The sequence below is a fragment of the Xenopus laevis genome, chromosome 5L, assembly GCF_017654675.1.
Source record: "Xenopus laevis strain J_2021 chromosome 5L, Xenopus_laevis_v10.1, whole genome shotgun sequence".
Classification (NCBI taxonomy): Eukaryota; Metazoa; Chordata; class Amphibia; order Anura; family Pipidae; genus Xenopus; species Xenopus laevis.
The window spans coordinates 158,528,095-158,547,271 of NC_054379.1; the positions used below are offsets into that span (position 1 = coordinate 158,528,095).

At 37.7% G+C, this 19,177-nt stretch overlaps 2 protein-coding genes across 4 annotated transcripts in view; both read left to right on the forward strand.

Moving 5' to 3' along the window:
* Window positions 1–1,325, forward strand: part of LOC108717215 (adhesion G protein-coupled receptor F5) — a 59,059-nt gene extending 57,734 nt beyond the window's left edge. For all 3 annotated transcript variants that reach the window (XM_018264061.2, XM_041563585.1, XM_018264060.2), the window contains exon 17: window positions 480–1,325. In XM_018264061.2, coding sequence (XP_018119550.1) covers window positions 480–553 — 74 coding nt within the window. In that variant the 3' untranslated portion in view covers window positions 554–1,325. The remainder of the gene's footprint in view (window positions 1–479) is intronic.
* A 14,477-nt stretch (window positions 1,326–15,802) lies between these two features.
* Window positions 15,803–19,177, forward strand: part of LOC108716249 (adhesion G protein-coupled receptor F5) — a 33,364-nt gene continuing 29,989 nt past the window's right edge. The window contains exon 1 of the mRNA XM_041563586.1: window positions 15,803–15,940. Coding sequence (XP_041419520.1) covers window positions 15,809–15,940 — 132 coding nt within the window. The 5' untranslated portion in view covers window positions 15,803–15,808. The remainder of the gene's footprint in view (window positions 15,941–19,177) is intronic.

The window sequence follows — 19,177 nt, forward strand, 5'->3', positions numbered from 1 at the left end:
TGCATTGAAGGCCACCATACAGAGCAATGATCTCATAATTGTTCCCTATTAATGTGAACAGCAGTCATCTAGAATGGTGGGTGTAGTCGCATGTCAGGTGCTTGGAAAAGCTGACTGCAGTCAACTAGCAAGCAAAAAAATGCCCATGATGCAATGTGTGCCAGTGACCTTCCAGTAGACAAGGGGACTGTGAACGGTGCCAGGCCAAAAGGTACTACTTGTCCCTGCTACTGCTCACAACCTGTTGACCTGGTTTGATGTGGCAACCCCCCTACACAACTTTGCCCTCTGACTGCTTCTGGTTGCCTTTTCCACGGCTAATAGGGTGGGTAAGGAAACAGACAAGAGGTCATGATGCAGAATGCTCTATTCTTACTGGTAATAGTTCTGGTACATAAAGTGTAATTGTAAATCACATTTTTTTGCCCCGTTTTTGCACTTTGTTTTAAATACTAATTGTTTTCTATTTGTGTTTCTAGGTTTCTTCGACCTTTCCGAATCACAGATTTCCTCACATGACTATTCAACGGGATCCTATAATGTGCTCACCTGAGATGGCAGCCATCTTGTGCATTGCATCACTTTATGGTTTTTTGGGGTTAACGGTAAACCCAGATTCTGCTATAGACCTTTGAGGGGCCAAATGTATTGCTCTTTGTTTCATAGTGGGGAAATATTGTGGAGATGCTTCTTTCAGTGGTTACTAAAGTCAAGCAAATATTTTAGCTCTTCTCAAGACAATCTGTGCTGCTATTGTTCTATTTTTTATACACTTCAATGTGAGGCTCTGCTGTCTTGTTAAAACAAACCCAGGTGACGGTTTGCCTATTACCTGCCGGAATATTCAAGAAGATCTAGCTTATGAAGAGTCAGAGGGACACAGGCAGTAGGTCTCATCATGTTACATTGCCACAAAGCTTGTTTTTGTTAATAAATATCAGGAGACTATTATCCCAAAAAACATGGTACTATGAGACTGGGAGTCCATGAACATGTACGTCAGTCTAATAAAGATAACATTATGTGATGGAAATCCCTGTATTTGCTCAGACTTCTTCATCTTATTGGGTCTTCATGATTCATTTGCAGGTTATGTTCCTATTTGCATATGTTTTACACTAGAATCCTAATATTAAAAAAAACACAGGTAAAGTGATTTTGTGTCATAGTTCCAAGAATATCTAGGTTATGAGAAATGTGACTCCATATCTTGATTTAATTGACCTACAAGATGGCTTCCACCTCTATACTGATGATACTCAGACCTATCTCTCCTCTCCTGATCTCAACCCAGAGCTCTTAACTCTGGTCTCCTCCTGCCTGTCTGCTTTGATGTCGCAACGCTACCTTAAATTTAACCTCTCTTAAACGGAAATGGTATCTATCGTAGTTAATAATTCCACTATCAACCCATCTTAGGGTTATCCTAGATTCTGCCCTGTCCTTCACTCCTCATATCCAGCCACGTATTAAATCAAGTTACTTTTACCTAAGAAACATATCCAAAATACGATCATTTATCACCCAGGATGCTGCCAAAATTTTTATTCACTCTCTCATCATATCACGTTTAGACTACTATAACTCTCTATTAATTGGCCTTCCCCGCCAGAGACTGTCACCTCTCTAGTCCATAATGAACACTGCTGCGAGGCTCATACACCTCAGCAACCGCTCCTCCTCTGCCTCGTCATTCTGTCAATCCCTGCACTGGCTCCCGCTACCTTTCAGAATCAAATTCAAATTAATGACACTGACATTCAAAGCACTTCATAACTCTGCCCCACCCTACATCTCTGAACTCATCTCTAGATACTCACCCAATCGCTTACTACCCTCCTCTACTGACCTGCTACTCAACTCTTCTCTCATTACATCCTCAAATGGTCGCATTCAAGACTTTGCAAGGGCTGCACCCCTCCTCTGGAACTCTCTCCCACGGTCTGTCTGACTTTCTCCCAACCTTTCTGCTTTCAAAAGATCTCTTAACACACACTTATTTAGATAAGCCTACCCTCACTCTGTTCAGCTACCAAACGCTATACCATATTCTACATCTCTCACCTGCTTATTTTTGATCCTTGCCCATCTTGTGTCTCATTTCCAAGATTGTAAGCTCTTTTGCACAGGGGCTTACTCACCTTTTGTACTGGTACTGGTCGTTATGTATGTAACTCTGTATGTTCTATGTATGTAATTTCTTTGTATAAACACACTTATTTTACAGCGATGTGCAATATATTTGCGCTCTAAAAATACATGTTAATAACAATAATAATAATAATAATCTAGAAGGGTTAAACAAACATTCTCTCATATCTGTTCCTAACTGGCCTTCAAACCGGGCACCATCCAAGCAGGCTTTGAGCACCCCTAGGAAGAGACAGCGCCACAGTTTATTTTTAATAGAGCAACTACAAAGTTGCAAAAATATAAAAAACATTGGCCAATCAGCTATTGCATCATAGTTCCAAAATTATCTAGGATATGAGAAATGTGACCCAATATTTTGATTTAATTGACTAAGGGTAACACAAACATTCTCTCATATCTGTTCCTAACTGTCCTTTAAACTGGGCACCATCCAAGCAGGCTTTGAGCACCACTAGGAAGAGACAGCGCCACAGTTGGGGAACCACTGCTTTATAGTATCCGACAGACCAAACACGTAACATTCAAGGCACCACACATGGCTAACTTTTTATTGATCTGTTTGTTTAGGCCAAGAGCCCTAGATTGGCTGTGGCAAGTACATGGTGTATTTGCCACAGCCAATCTAGGGCTGTTGGCCTAAACACAAATGTGTAGGCAATATATAAATAATAATAATGTTTTCTGGGTCAATGTTCCTATAGGAAGAGAATATTCGTAGAAACAGTGTGAACGCACTCACTAGCCCTCCTTTGTCTGATTGCCTGGTGCACAGTCCTCTAGGGAGACGGCACTCCCTCAAATCCAGTGGAAAGAAACGAAAGGAGGAACCAGCACACAATAGCATTAGCAAACGGGGTAAACCCTTAACGTGTTTATTACGTCAAATGATGCACAACGTGCCCCCGAAACATTGTGCATCATTTGACGTAATAAACACGTAAAGGGTTTACCCCGTTTGCTTATGCTCCTGTGTGCCGGTTCCTCCTTTCGTTTCTTTCCACTGGATTTGAGGGAGTGCCGTCTCCCTAGAGGACTGTGCACCAGGCAATCGTTTCTTTCCTATAGGAAGAGAAACCCAGGGGTTACAGTCCTGCTAAACAGGACTATTAAAACCCTTTACTCCTTGGCTTCTTGCCTTTATACAATGGAGAATTTTGGGGCTCCTTTCTGGCTTAGATGCGTCTGGGATACTGAGAAGAGAGAGAGCGAGGAGACTTCACTTAAGACTGCATTTTAGAAGTACTACTGCTTCCCCTGCTGCATCACACACCGCTCAGCAGAGGATCCACTAGTAGTTGCTTTGGCACTTCTGCCTGTTGTTCCTCAACGTCCCCCGAGGCTGTATAGAGCCAGGGACTTGCAGGTTCGCTTAGGGGAGGCTGAGGTTGCTCATAGATACTGGCTTAACAGCCAGTGCTTTGTGGATCTCTATGAGCTTATCCAAAATTATACGGATCTTTTGGGACCTACAAATAGGGCATTTTTGGCCATTTATTGGCCACCTGCCATTTTCTGGCATCTGCCAGCTTTTAGTAACCAGAAGGGCTTGTCAGTGGCATGTCTCAGTCCACTTTCTCTCAATCACTGACTCAAGTTCTCCAAGCTCTAAAAAAAAATAGATGTAATTTATTTATCCATTTTCCCAACACCAGAGAGGAGTGGCTGAAAGTGAAAAGGGACTTTTATGTCCGAGGAGGTTTGCCAAACATCATGGGTACAATCGATAATACTCATGTGGCTTTATTGCCCCCTCATGGTGATGAGCAAATTTTCCGGAATTTAAAGAGATTCCATTCAATCAACACTCAAATTGTTTGTGATACAAAATGTGTTCTATAGATTTTTTTTTTACTGCCTTCCCAGGAAGCCCACAAGTCTCTTTCATTGTGCGCTATTCATCAGTCTACAGGCATTTTGAATCTGGTGAATTAAACAGTGGGTGGCGTGTAGGTAAGTATTGTCTCAACTTTCCATATGATACTAAATTATTATTTATTAGAATAATTATTACTATATAATATTTAATACAAAAATATGTTGTCATAGTTTAGCCATAGACATCTTACAACTCTTATTACATAATAATGTTGTTTAAAGAGTGCCAAACAATTGTTTCTTATAGTTTTTGAACTATTTGCATTCTTCTTCTGACTCGTAACTTTTAGCTTTCAAATGGGGGTCGCCGACCCCATCGGAAAATATGAGTTGACATGCCTGCATTGGACCAATGTCACCTAACCACTACAAAAGAGAATTATATTGTAGCTTTAATACAGCTCCGTCTGTTCTCTCCTTGAGTTACAGCACTTTATTTGTCTGTGTTGTATATTGTATGGTTAGAAGATCACAGTGCTTTTGCTTGTTCCAGCGGAGGAGACAGACCAAGGAAGTTGCATTCAAGGCAAAACAATGTTAAATTTGGAATAAATTTTCCCTTATCAACATAACAGCTATTAATTGTTATAATTCTAAACTGACAGAGTAAGGGTTCCCTGCTGGGGCACAAAAGGGTTATATCTCCCAAGGAATCTCTTTTTAATAACATTGGAAACATTCATGCAAATCTCTGAGAAGTCAGGAATCAGGAAATAAGGTGAAAATCAGTGATTGGGCGAGTGCTGGTTGGCGAGTTATTCTCCTGCAGATTTGTTCATTTTCTCACTCACTCCCAGGTTATACCTAAATGGATAGAGAAACAGTCACTTATCTGCTAAAGATGTAAGTATTCTCTTATTGCTCACTGTGTTGCTGTGTCTCGTTCAGTGTGTAGCACGGGAAACAACCTTTAAAGGGGAACTATCACAAAAATCAAGCTACTCAAAGAAAGGAACTCTCTAAATACAGGTATGGGATAATCCGGAAACCCATTATCCAGAAAGCTTCGAATTGTGGAAAGGTCATCTCCCGTAGTCTTCATTTTATCCAACTAATCCAGATTTTTAAAAAATTATTCCTTTTTCTCTGTAATAATAAAACAGTGCTTGTACTTGATCCCAACTAAAATTTGGGGGCGGATTTATTAAGGTTCGAGTTGTGTTTTTCACAAAAATGTGAGTTTTCGAATAGATTTGTTTGGTCAAAACTCACATTATCTGGTTAAAAAAAAAAGGATTTTTCAAAATGTATTATACCCCGACTCTGGAAATAGCTGGAATCTGAAAATACACCAACTAAAACCTGCCGAGGTCATATAAAAGTCAAAGGCAGAGGTCCCTTGAACCATTTGAAGATGTTAATACCCTTTATGATGTTCCTGTTGCTTTCGGTGGGTTTTGCTCAAAAACTCGATCAAATAGAGTATTCGAGTTTTTCACCCTGACTACACTGATTCGAGTTTTTTCTTAAATCAGAAACCATTCCAGTTGTGAGTACATTCAAGGTCTAAAAAACTCACAAACCTCTAAAATTCAACCTTTGATAATTGATTTTAAATGTTAAATGTATCTACAACCTGTCGAGGTCATGTGGAAGTCGATGGCAGAGGTCCCTTGTACCATTTGAAGATGTTAATAGCCTTCATGATTTTTTCTGAAAAATTCAGGGTTTTTTCTTGTGGGGCTTCGCAAATCGATGTCACAGAATCAAGTTTTTTCCATTCAAGTTTAATCTTGAATTCCACCTTTGATAAATAACCACCATAATTAATCCTTATTGGAAGGAAAACCAGCCTATTGGGTTTATCTAATGTTTACATGATTTTCTAGTAGACTTCAAGTACGTATGAAGATCCAAATTACAGAGAGATCTGTTATCCGGAAAAACCCCAGGTCCTGAGTATTCTGGAGAACAGGTCCCAAACCTGTGCAATGTTGATTGGAGTCACAGTACCATCCAAGAATATAATTTAAAAAGCCTTTATTGGTATCTCTGACAACCAACAATGTTTTAGGCCCAGACACTGCCTTTTTTCAAGTTGAAAAATAATAGTAATTAACCAATAATAGCAAATAAAAAAAAATAACAAATAACTGCTGAAAATTTACATGGAAAAGTTGCTTCCAATTATAGTTTCTATCATTTTTGGGTAGAGTTCCCCTTTAAACATTTGTGCATTGACATTGTAGTCTGAAGAACTATTGTATGTGTATTACCATGCAGAAAATAATCACTGTGCATGTTCATCTCCCGTAGTCTTCATTTTATCCAACTAATCCAGATTTTTAAAAAATGATTTCCTTTTTCTCTGTAATAATAAAACAGTGCCTTGTACTTGATCCCAACTAAAATTTGGGGGCAGATTTATTAAGGTTCGAGTTGTGTTTTTTACAAAAATTTGAGTTTTCAAATAGATTTGTTTGGTCAAAACTCACATTTTCTGGTTAAAAAAAAAAGGATTTTTCAAAATGTATTATACCCCGACTATACCCCGAAATAGCTGGAATCTGAAAATATACCAACTAAAACCTGCCGAGGTCATATAAAAGTCAATGGCAGAGGTCCCTTGAACCATTTGAAGATGTTTATAGCCTTCATGATGTTCCAGTTGCTTTCGGTGAGTTTTGCTCAAAAACTCGATCAAGTAGAGTATTCGAGTTTTTCACCCTGACTACACTGATTCGAGTTTTTTCTTAAATCAGAAACCATTCCAGTTGTGAGTACATTCAAGGTCTAAAAAACTCACAAACCTTTAAAATTCAACCTTTGATAATTGATTTTAAATGTATCTAAAACCTGTCGAGGTCATGTGGAAGTCGATGGCAGAGGTCCCTTGTACCATTTGAAGATGTTAATAGCATTCATGATTTTTTCTGAAAAATTCAGGTTTTTTTCTTGTGGGGCTTCGCAAATTGATCTCACAGAATCAAGTTTTTTCCATTCAAGTTTAATCGTAAATAAGAAACCATTTGAGTTGTGAGTTCATACGAGTTCAAAACTCTAACATTCCACCTTTGATAAATAACCACCATAATTAATCCTTATTGGAAGGAAAACCAGCCTATTGGGTTTATTTAATGTTTACATGATTTTCTAGTAGACTTCAGGTACGTATGAAGATCCAAATTACAGAAAGATCTGTTATCCGGAAAAACCCCAGGTCCCGAGCACTCTGGAGAACAGGTCCCAAACCTGTGCAATGTTGATTGGAGTCACAGTACCATCCAAGAATATAATTTAAAAAGCCTTTGTTGGTATCTCTGACAACCAACAACGTTTTAGGCCCAGACACTGCCTTTTTTCAAGTTGAAAAATAATAGTAATTAACCAATAATAGCAAATAAAAAAAAATAACAAATAACTGCTGAAAATTTACATGGAAAAGTTGCTTGCAATTATAGTTTCTATCATTTTTGGGTAGAGTTCCCCTTTAAACATTTGTGCATTGACATTGTAGTCTGAAGAACTATTGTATATGTATTACCATGCAGAAAATAATCACTGTGCATGTTCAGTGTGACTGGGCTTAGAACAACACTGAGACTAAATATGGAATCTTGTGCTTAAACATTCTCACGAGGAGCTGACGGTTTTGGTACATTGCAACTAAAGTATTTCATGGCCAGTGTTTTACTTTTAGTAAGACCAAGAGTTACACAAATGCTGCTTTCAACAGCAACCCTTTTTATAGATAAATTTAAAAGCACTGAAAATCTTTAATTTCGGAAAATCTTTATTTTGGGGTTGACTTGCCCTTTAAATTCCAAACTGGAGGGCTACAGAACACATAGGGGTTTTTAACGAAAACTCATTTTTTTGTCTTATATTTTATCAGAAACAAACTCGACCTTACTCCCATCTACGAATATGGCTAATTTACTAGTAAGTAATTTCCAAAAAAAATCAGATTGAAAAATGAAAACAAAAAAATTGAAGGTTTTACAAATATCTTGAAATTTTCAAGTTTATAAGCTTAAATACCTAAAATTTTCCGATTTTATAGGCTGAAAAACTCGAATTTATCAAGTTTTCGAGCGAAAACCCGCATCAAATACCGAAAAACACCAGAAAATCGTGAGGGAAAAAAATGTTTTTCAAATTGTTAAAGGGACCTCTGCCATTGACTTTTACATGAATTCAACAGGTTTTAGCTTAAATATTTCCGGATTCAGATTTTATGCTGCTTTGGGGCATAATAAATCTCTAAAAAATAAAAAAAATTCTCTAAAAATTCGTTTTTTTTTCTCTAAAAAATCAAGTTTTTCAGTAAAAAAAAACTAAAATATTTGAGAAAACATAATAAATAAACATAATAAATAAAACCCATAAAGTTAACTGGAAAAAAAACAAAAAAATAAATAGCAATACCAACTTAGAAGAATACTGCTGCCTACATCATACTCGAAGGTCGAATTTAGAGGTTTGTGAGCTTTTTTTGGGACCTCAAATGAACTCACAACTTGAATGGTTTCTAAATTAAGAATAAACTGGAATGCAAAAAACTCGATTTAACGTAGTCGGGGTGAAACACTCGAATACTCGAATTGATCGAGTTTTCCGATGGAAAAAAAACTTGAATCGCTCAGACTGATCGAGTTCTCGAGCGAAACCTAACCAAAAAAAAATCACAAAGGCAATTAACATCTTCAAATGGTTCAAGGGACGTCTGCCATTGACTCTTACATGACTTCGACAGGTATCAGATGGTGTATTTTCGGATTTGAGCTATTTCATGGTTTGGGGTATTGTAAATCTCGAAACATTCTACATTTTAGAGGTTTTTTTTATTTACAAAAAACAGTGCAGAAGCTTTAGTTCACCTTTAAATGGCGAATTTATTTCACCATTTATAAATGACAAAAACAACATGCGATTGTCCCAAGGACTTCACTGAAAGTAAACAGATTTTTTGAGGATAACAGAATTTGCAACTCTATTCAGTGTCAGTAAGTGTGTGTGAAAGGGGTAGTTCACCTTTAAATTAAGGTTTAGTATGATGTAGAGAGGGATATTCTGAGACAATTTGCAATTGGTTTTCATTTTTTATTATTATTACTTTTTAAGGAAAAGTTGTGCTCACCACTAATTGAGCCTTGAAAGCAGCAAGTAAGCTGCAGGTAAATCTTAGTCTCTGTATAAAATGTATAATGAAGCAACAGAATTCTTAATGAATCAGATGAAAGTTGAGTGTAGGACTGGCCAGATATGGGATGACTTTGACGTAGTTGTCCAGCTTAAATATATTGCAATATATGGACAAACAATCCCTGTTTTGTTTAAAGAGACTGGAATATGAATAGGAGAGGCCTGAGTAGAAAGATGAGTAATAAAAAGTAACATAGTAACATAGTAAGGTTAAAAAAAGACACACGTCCATCAAGTTCAACCTTTTAGTTTTTTGGGTTTTTTTATCTGCCTAACTGCCAGTTGATCCAGAGGAAGGCAAAAAACCCACCTGAAGTCTCTCCAATTTGCCTCAGAGGGGGAAAAATTCCTTCCTGACTCCAAGATGCAATGGGACCAGTCCCTGGATCAACTTGTACTATGAGCTATCTCCCATATCCCTGTATTCCCTCACTTGCTAAACACCATCCAACCCCTTCTTATACCTATCTAATGTATCAGCCTGTACCACTGATTCAGGGAGACAATTCCACATCTTCACAGCTCTCACTGTAACAAACCCCTTCTCAATATTTAGGCGGAACCTCTTTTCTTCTAATCGGAATGGGTGACCTTGTGTCAGCTGGAAAGACCTACTGGTAAATAAATCATTAGAGAGATTATTATATGATCCCCTTATATATTTATACATAGTTATCATATCACCCGTTAAGCGCCTCCAGTGTGAACATCCCCAATTTGGCCAGTCTTTACTCATAGCTAAGATTTTCAATACCTTTTACCAGCTTAGTTGCCCTTCTCTGTACCCTCTCTAATACAATAATGTCCTGTTTGAGTGATGGAGACCAAAACTGTACAGCATATTCTAGATGGGGCCTTACCAGTGCTCTATACAGTGGAAGAATGACCCCCTCCTCCCATGACTATGCCCCTTTTAATACAGCTCAAGACCTTATTTGCCCTTGATGCTGCTGACTGGCATTGCTTGCTACAGCCAAGTTTATCATCTACAAGGACTCCAAGGTCCTTTTCCATAATGGATTTGCCTAGTGCAGTCCCATTAAGGGTATAAGTGGATATTTTTACATCCCAGTTGCATGACTTTACATTTATCAACATTGAATCTCATTTGCCACTTAGCTGCCCAGATTGCCAGTTTGTCAAGATCATGTTGCAAGTGCCACATCCTGGATGGAATTAATTGGGCTGGATAGTTTTGTGTCATCTGCAAACACTGATACATTACTTACAACACCCTCCCCTAAGTCATTAATGAACAAGTTAAATAAAAGTGGACCCAATACTGAGCCCTGGGGGACCCCACTAAGAACTTTACTCCAAGTAGAGAATGTCCCATTAACAACCGCCCTCTGTACCCGACCCTGTAGCCAGTTTCCTATCCATGTGCAAAAGACTTCATTAAGCCCAACAGACCTTCGTTTAGAAAGCAGTTGTTTGTGGGGCACGGTATTAAACGCTTTGGCAAAATCCAAATAGATCACATCTACTGCCCCCCCACTGTCCAGAATCTTACTTACCTCATCATAAAAAGCAATTATAGCAATAACAATACATTTGTAGCCTTACAGAGAATTTGTTTTTTTTAGAAGAGGTCAGCTGGAAAAAATCTGAACAAGAAGACATATAAGTCAAAAACTATAAAAGAAAAAATGAAAGCCAATTGAAAAGTTACTTAGAAGTAGCCAATCTATAACATGCTGTTACTTAAAGGTGAACCACCCCTTTAAAGTACCATCTTGTATATAAAGAGGCATTCACAATAGAGGAAAATGAGGTTCAACATTCATAAATGCAAATTTGGACAAAAAGGGACTTACCAGAAAAGTATTTGGGATTTTTTGAGGATAACAGACATTGCAGCTCTAATTAATGTCAGTCAGTGTGTGCTAAAGCTATTAAAGTAAAGTCTTGTATTTGAAGAGTCACTCGCAGGGGATACAAAGGCATCAATATGACAGAGTTGAGAGATCGGGGGGCAGTTCCTAGGAAGGATATTATAATGGTGGAGCTTTGCAATTAATTGGCTAAAGGCAGGGGCGATCCTTGCCCCTCTGCCGCCTGAGGCAGCAGCAGTTGCTGCTGCCCCCCTCCCCCGGAAATTCGCTGTTAAAGTACCAGGAGAAGCATTTTTGCTGCCCCTGGTACCTACTGGGGCGCTGCCGCCTGAGGCGACAGCCTCAATTCGCCTCATTGGCGAAGCACCCCTGGCTAAAGGGACCTAGAATTGAGTAATAAGAAAGGAAAAAGGCATTTAGCAAGTGACAAGTGAACACAAACATGTTAAACTGCAGGAACAGGTTTTTCTTAGAGAAGTACAAATGGCAAAACGCAGACGTTAATACTGGTGGAAAGGGGATTTTCATCCGACATAAACTCTTCTTCACCATCTGATTGCTTGTGAATGAGCCAGACTCTGCCTGGCAATGTGATGACAGATTACTGCGTGTCTTTTAGTGGCGCTGGCATAGACACAGTATCCAGGATTCCAGATGAAACTTTAGTTTAACAAGTTCTACCAGGGAACATTCTGACTGTCACAATGACAGGCGCTACAGGGGTCTCTTTGGCTTTCTCTGCATCAGCAATGCTGGACTTTATGTTACATGGAAAGAGTGAGACTTTCTTTCAACTCACTCTCTCTATTTGGTGAGGATTTCTTATTGATTGCCTTTTTATTTTGTCTTTTTGTAGACTATATTACTTATGTCTGCAGGATTGTAGTGGTTTTAGAGGTTTTTGAAACTATGACTAAACTCACTTTCTCTAAAACTACGATTGTCATGTACTAAAAGATAAAATAAAAAATCAGAATAAAACAAGTAAGAACAGAAAAAATCGTATAAAAGTAACAAAAACTCACATTTTTTGAGTTATTGCACAATAAAAATTGACAAAAGTCAGCTTTAAAAATATGAGAAAAATACTAAAACCACAAATCAAAGAAAGATCTTCTAGTTGCAACAGGGACCTTCTACATGTTTTTGACAAGTTTTAACCAGAGAATTTTCGTATTCAGAATTCTCACAGTTTTGTTGCATAATAAATCACTAAAAAGTCACACTTTTTTCCACTGAGGGGCACATATATTAAAGGTTGAGGTGAATTTTCGAATTCAAAAAATTCGAATTTCTAGCTATTTTGTGGGGCATATTTATCAAGGGTCGAATTTCGAATTGAAAAAACTTCGAATTCAAAAAGACCGAATTCGATTCGAAGTCTTTCCAAAAAAATCTTTGATTTTTCATAGTCCACCAATTGCCTCCAAATAGGTTCTAGGAGGACCCCCATAGGCTAAAACAGCAATTTGGCAGGTTTCAGATGGCGAATGGTCGAAGTCGGATTTTTAAAGAGACAGTACATGATAAATTCCGATATTCTAATTTTTAAATTTGAATTTGGACTATTCCTTAGTCAAAGTACACAGAAAATAGCTCTAAATTTGTTTTTTTTTTCATTAGAAAATTCACCTCGACCTTTGATAAATCTGCCCCTTTGTGTACTTCGACTAGAAATGGTCCAAATTCGATTCAAATTTTAAAAAAATTCTAAAATTCGAATATCGAAACTTATCATGTACTGTCTCTTTAAAACTTCGACCATTCGCCATCTAAAACCTGCTGAATTGCTGTTTTAGCCTATGGGGGACCTCCTAGAACCTATTTGGAGTCAATTAGTGGACTTTTTTGGGGAAATTAGATCGAATGCGGTATTACTTCGATTTGTACAATTTGAATTCTGCCGAATACAGACCTATTAGATCGAAAACGGAAAAAACTTTGTCTTAATTTCGGTTGGTATTTTTGAATTTGAATTTCGAAGTTTTCACCTTCAAATTTCGACCCTGGATAAATCTGCTCCTTATCGTTGGAAAGATCGTGCACCTTTATAAATGATATCACTTTGCAAAGTGGACTTTTGAGGCACTTTACAGTTAATCATGGAAAAAAAAAAACACATAAAATAAAGGGAAAATATGGATCTAATAGGAGAAGCCAGGATGAATGTGTGGGGGGGGTAGTAGGGGCTGAGTTTATTAGTACATATTACATAATCAATAGGGTTCACAAAATGAAGCAGGAAGGGGTGGGACCCTTACTATCAGAGGGGGGTCAGCTGGTTGATGAAAACAAAATAAAAGCGCAGATTCTGAACTCATATTTTTCATCTGTCTACACAAATGAGGAACCAGTAAGTGAAGGTTTCCTTCTTAACAGTCCCAATTCTAGTAATACAACTAATGAGGTATGGTTCACACATGAAGAAATTCAAAAGAGACTTGAACATGTTAAGATTAACAAAGATCCAGGGCCAGATGGTATTCATCCCAGGGTAATTAGCGAGCTTAGCTCTGTGATTGCCAAACCTCTTTACTTAATTTTTCAGGATTCATTGAGATCTGGCATAGTGCCGAGAGACTGGCGAATTGCTAATGTGGTGCCTCTATTCAAAAAAGGATCCCGTTCTCAGCCTCAAACTATAGGCCAGTTAGTCTGATGCCAGTGGTAGGAAAGCTTTTCGAAGGGTTAATAAAGGATAAGATACTGGACTTCATAGCAAATCATAATACTATGAGTTTGTGCCAGCATGGTTTTATGCATAATATAGATCTTGCCAGACTAACTTAATTTCTATTTATGAGAAGGTAAGTAGAGACCTCGATTCTGGGATGGCAGTGGATGTGATTTACTTAGACTTTGCTAAAGCATTTGATACAGTACCACACAAAAGGTTACTGGTTAAATTAAGGAATGTTGGCCTGGAACATAGTATTTGTACCTGGATAGAGAACTGGCCAAAAGATAGACTACAAAGAGTGGTGGTAAATGGAACATTTTCTAATTGGACCAGTGTTGTTAGTGGAGTACCGCAGGGCTCTGTACTAGGTCCCTTGCTTTTCAACTTGTTTATTAATGACCTGGAGGTGGCCATTGAAAGTACTGTTTCTATTTTTGCAGATGAGACTAAATTGTGCAGAACTATAGGTTCCATGCAGGATGCTGCCACTTTGCACAGTGATTTGTCTAAACTGGAAAACTGGGCAGCAAACTGGAAAATGAGGTTCAATGTTGATAAATGCAGGTTATGCACTTTGGCAAAAATAATATAAATGCAAGTTATACACTAAATGGCAGTGTGTTGGGAGTTTCCTTAAATGAGAAGGATCTAGGGGTCTTTGTAGATAACAAGTTGTCTAATTCTGGGCAGTGTCATTCTGTGGCTACTAAAGCAAATAAAGTTCTGTCTTGTATAAAAAAGGGCATTAACTCAAGGGATGAAAACATAATTATGCCTCTTTATAGGTCTCTGGTGAGGCCTCATCTGGAGTATGGGGGCAGTTTTGGACTCCAGTCCTTAGGAGGGATATAAATGAGCTGGAGAGAGTGCAGAGACTAAGTGCAACTAAATTGGTTAGAGGGAGGGAAGAGTTAAATTATGAGGGGAGACTGTCAAGGTTGGGGTTGTTTTCTCTGGAAAAAAGGCGCTTGTGAGGGGACATGATTACACTTTACAAGTACATTAGAGGACATTATAGACAAATAGCAGGGGACCTTTTTACCCATAAAGTGGATCACCGTACCAGAGGCCTCCCCTTCAGACTAGAAGAAAAGAACTTTAATTTAAAGGAACAGAGTAGGGGGTTCATCACAGTGAGGACAGTGAGGTTGTGGAATGCACTGCCGGGTGATGTTGTGATGCTGATTCAGTTAATGACTATAAGAATGGCTTGGATGATTTTTTGGACAGACATAGTATCAAAGGCTATTGTGATACTAAACTCTATAGTTAGTATAGGTATGGGTATATAGAATTTTAATTAAAAGTAGGGAGGGGTGTGTGTATGGATGCCGGGTTTTCATTTGGAGGGGTTGAACTTGATGGACTTTGTCTTTTTTCAACCCAATTTAACTATGTAACTATGTAACTATTGCCAGTAACAGCCAATCAGCTATTAGCTTTGAACAGTCTTCTATAATAAGAAATACCATAAAAGAAAGTGAAAGGAAAAGTCTGATTGGTTGCTATGGGTAACTGCACCTACTACACAGAAGTAACTTTTTGTTTAAAGCAATTTGCTTAAGGATTCAGAGGGGTGTTAGAGCTCAGCGCTGGCACAAAGCTTTAATACACTATAAAACAGGTATTCAATTGCTCAAAGCAGTAGAACGTATTCTAGAGATCTGGCACAGCTATCGGCCTTGGTGCATTTGTCAGTTTGTAGAAAACACTTTTTAGACAGTCAAATGGGAAAAATATCCAACATCTGGCAACTCCCCCTATATGTAAAAAATGCACTATATTAGCCCAGGTGCAGTAACCCATAGCAACCATAATGTTTGCTACCAGATGATTTATTGCTATAGGTTGTTGCAGATTAAGTGTATTTTATTAAATAACGAGAGTTGGGTTAATATTTACTTCATTTGTCTTTATTACACTTTTGTCCACTTCCCCAAATCTACTCCTCCTGTTGTATGTAGATTATTCATAATCCTGTTTCTTCTTCCATTGATCTTTCTTTCATTTTAATAAATGCAGATTCATTGCTGTACACTATATAAATACAACCAATAGTATGTCTGGCCCAATACATTCATTATTCTCTTTCTCTGATTATTTTCAGAAACAGAATAAGATGACCAGGCCCATCGGAATGAAACACCTACTGTTTGGGTTCCTGTTAGTTCAAATGAGCAAAGGTCTAATGGCTGCTGAAGAAGAAGAAGAGCAACTCCTTCCCTCGGATGAGCAATTTCACATTCATCTGGTGCTTTTATTTTCCGTAGTTCTATATATTTGCTGAGAATGAGTCTTTCTTGTGAGACATAGGAAAAATAGAATCTTGTAGGAAACAATCTGAATTCAGTTAACTTTTCTAAGCAACTTTTCAATTGGGTTTCCTTATTTATTTTGTATAGTTTTTTAATTATTTGCCGTTTTTCTGACTTTACCAGCTTTCAAATAAGGGTAGGAAAAAAACAAATAGTCTGTAAGGCTACAGATGTATTGTTTATGTTACTTTTTATTACTTATCTTTCTATTCAGGCCTCTCCTATTCATATTCCAGTCTCTTATTCAAATCACGGCATGGTTGCTAGGGGAATTTGGATCCTAGCAACCAAATTGCTGAAATTGCAAACTGGAGGGATGCTGAATAAAAAGCTAAATACTCAAAAACCACAAATAATAAAAAATGAAAACCAATTACAAATTGTCTCAGAATATCATTCTCTACATCATTGTCTCAGAATATCATTCTCTACATCATACTAAAAGTTAACTCGAAGGTGAACAACCCCTCTAAGTTGACTTTTAGTATGTTATAGATTGGCCATTTCTAAGCAACTTCTCATTAGGTCTTCATTATTTATTTTTTATAGTTTTTGAATAAATTGCCTTCTTCTTCTTCTTCTTCTTCTTCTTCTTCTTCTTCTGACTCTTTCCAGCTTTCAAATGAAGGTCACTGATCCCATCTAAAAAACAAATGCTCTGTAAGGTTACACATTTATTGCTACTTTTTGTTGAATGTATTTCTATTTCGGGCCTCTCCTATTGATATTCGAGTCTCTTATTCAAATCAATGCATGGCTGCTAGGGTCATTTGAATTCTAGCTTCTACCAGTGGCGTAACTAGAGTTTGCCGGCCCCCCTGCAGAGAAACTTTCAGGGCCCCCCAGTGAGGAACTTTTGGTGCCCCCTCCATTTATATTATTTCAATATCGATATAAATACGTATGTGTGATACCCCCAGAATTCATAGCAGGATGGCACAGTAACAATTCCATGTACAATACCCCCCAGAATTCATAGTAGGATGGCATAGAGGCAATTCCATGTATAATACCCCCCACAGAATTCATAGGGTGGTACAGCGGCAATTCCATGTATATTACCCCCTAGAATTCATAGCAGGATGGCACTCTGGCAATTCCATGTATATTACCCCCTAGAATTCATAGAAGAATGGCACAGTGACAATTACATGTAAGATGCCCCTATGAATTCATAGCAGGATGGCACAGAGACAACCCCGTGTATAATACCCCCAATATATATATAATAGGATGGAATAGTGGCAGATTCACAAATGATACCCACTGTTATGTTTATGTACAACAGCCTCAGCACATTTATAAAAATAAATATACATCACATTTTCACTACCATCTGAGAGTAGAACAATGACCTACGAGTGCTAAAATTGACTGCTCACTAAATGAGAAGTGCCCCGACCTGCCATTGACCAATGAGTATGCGGCTTACTCTACCCCAAGAGCGAGGAGTGTAGAGCCACTGACAAATGAGTACTAAATCTGACTCTACCTAATGAGTGAAGAGACCTGAACACCCTTTGTCTTTATCCAAATGAGAACATAATTCAGGTATAATAGGACAACTTGAAAAAACAAAAAATGCCATCATAGTCAGGGATAGGGGCTCAATGTAACCTAGCGGGTCTGAAGCAGGACAAACTTATATTGAACCAGAAGCCCTAGGAAGCCATGGAGTAGTTCCCAAAATAAAATATATACATTAGTATTAGTATCCTACACTACAGATAGCATATTATTGTTTGCACTTAATACAGTATTTATTAACTGAACTTTTTGTAATCAAAATTGCAATACCGCACATCTCTGTATAGAACAGGGGTCAGCAACCTTTACTATCAAAAGAGCCATTTTGCCCCCTCTTCCACTAAAGAAAAATAGTCTGGAGCCGCAAAAAATAAAACAGATTGTAAACTTTTAAAAGTTTTAACCTTTTTTAAATTTTAACTGTTACAACAACAGAATACAACAAACAGAAGTGCAGTGTGTATATGCAGGGCTACTTTGAGATAAAAATGTTATGGTTGGTACAGCACTCTCTAATTTATTAAACAGACTTCCACAACCAAATTAATTAAGGTGGTGCAGGAGATAAAAAGATTTTAGAAGTAATTAATATATAAAGTATCTCAAAATCTGCACTCGGGATTTAATCTATAAATATTAAATTGTATTTTAGATTACTCTCACAACCGCTTAGTCCAAAGATTTGATTACAAATGTATTAATACAAAAATTCATATTTTTATTTTACACGTATGCAAAGACTGACTTATATGAATTTATACATCCCAAACAAATGATGAACTACTAATACCGGTTTTTCTACAACTTCATTTAATATGAAATAATGAATGTGATCAAATTGATAAAAAAAAATTTTTCCTTTTTGCATTTTATTAAATTATATAAATAAGTCAGTCTTTGCATACGTGTAAAATAAAAATATGATTTTTTGTATTAATACATTTGTAATCAAATCTTTGGACTAAGCGGTTGTGAGAGTAATCTAAAATACAATTTAATATTTATAGATTAAATCCCGAGTGCAGATTTTGAGATACTTTATATATTAATTACTACTTTGAGATAAATTAAACACTGAATAGACCTATTTAATGCTAGTGTTCTCATCTGTTTCATGTAAATTCTGTTGCTGAAGTTCAATGCTGATCTTCCATCTATTGTCTTGAGTTTGTGACCACGGTAAGGACCATGAGGAATCATCTTGCTGCGGCTCGGTCTTGCCTGTCACTCCTGGGACGTCTATACAGTCCTCTCACCTGCTGGCGGCTTCCTGAGTGTGCGACTGCGGTAAGCTGACCGTTAACTTACCCCGGTCACACACTCAAACAGCCGCCAGCAGGTGCAAGTGCTGTAAAGCCGCAAGACCGAGCCGCAGCAAGGAGGATGAAGAGCCTCAGATTGCCTACCCCTGGTATAGAAACATTCTGATAAAGATATACAGTAGGATGCTCTATTTTACCATTATTAAAGGCCTGGCCTTCTGCAAGGGTTCTGTTGTCCATCTTATAGGTCAGCATGGATGAAATTAGTTTCAACTTCAAGCTCGTCCATTATGTAACTGTATGGGGCAAATATCTTTAAAGGGGCACAATGTCATGTGTTTTTTTTTTCAGACAAGTGACCAGTAAATTCTGCCTGCTGATTGG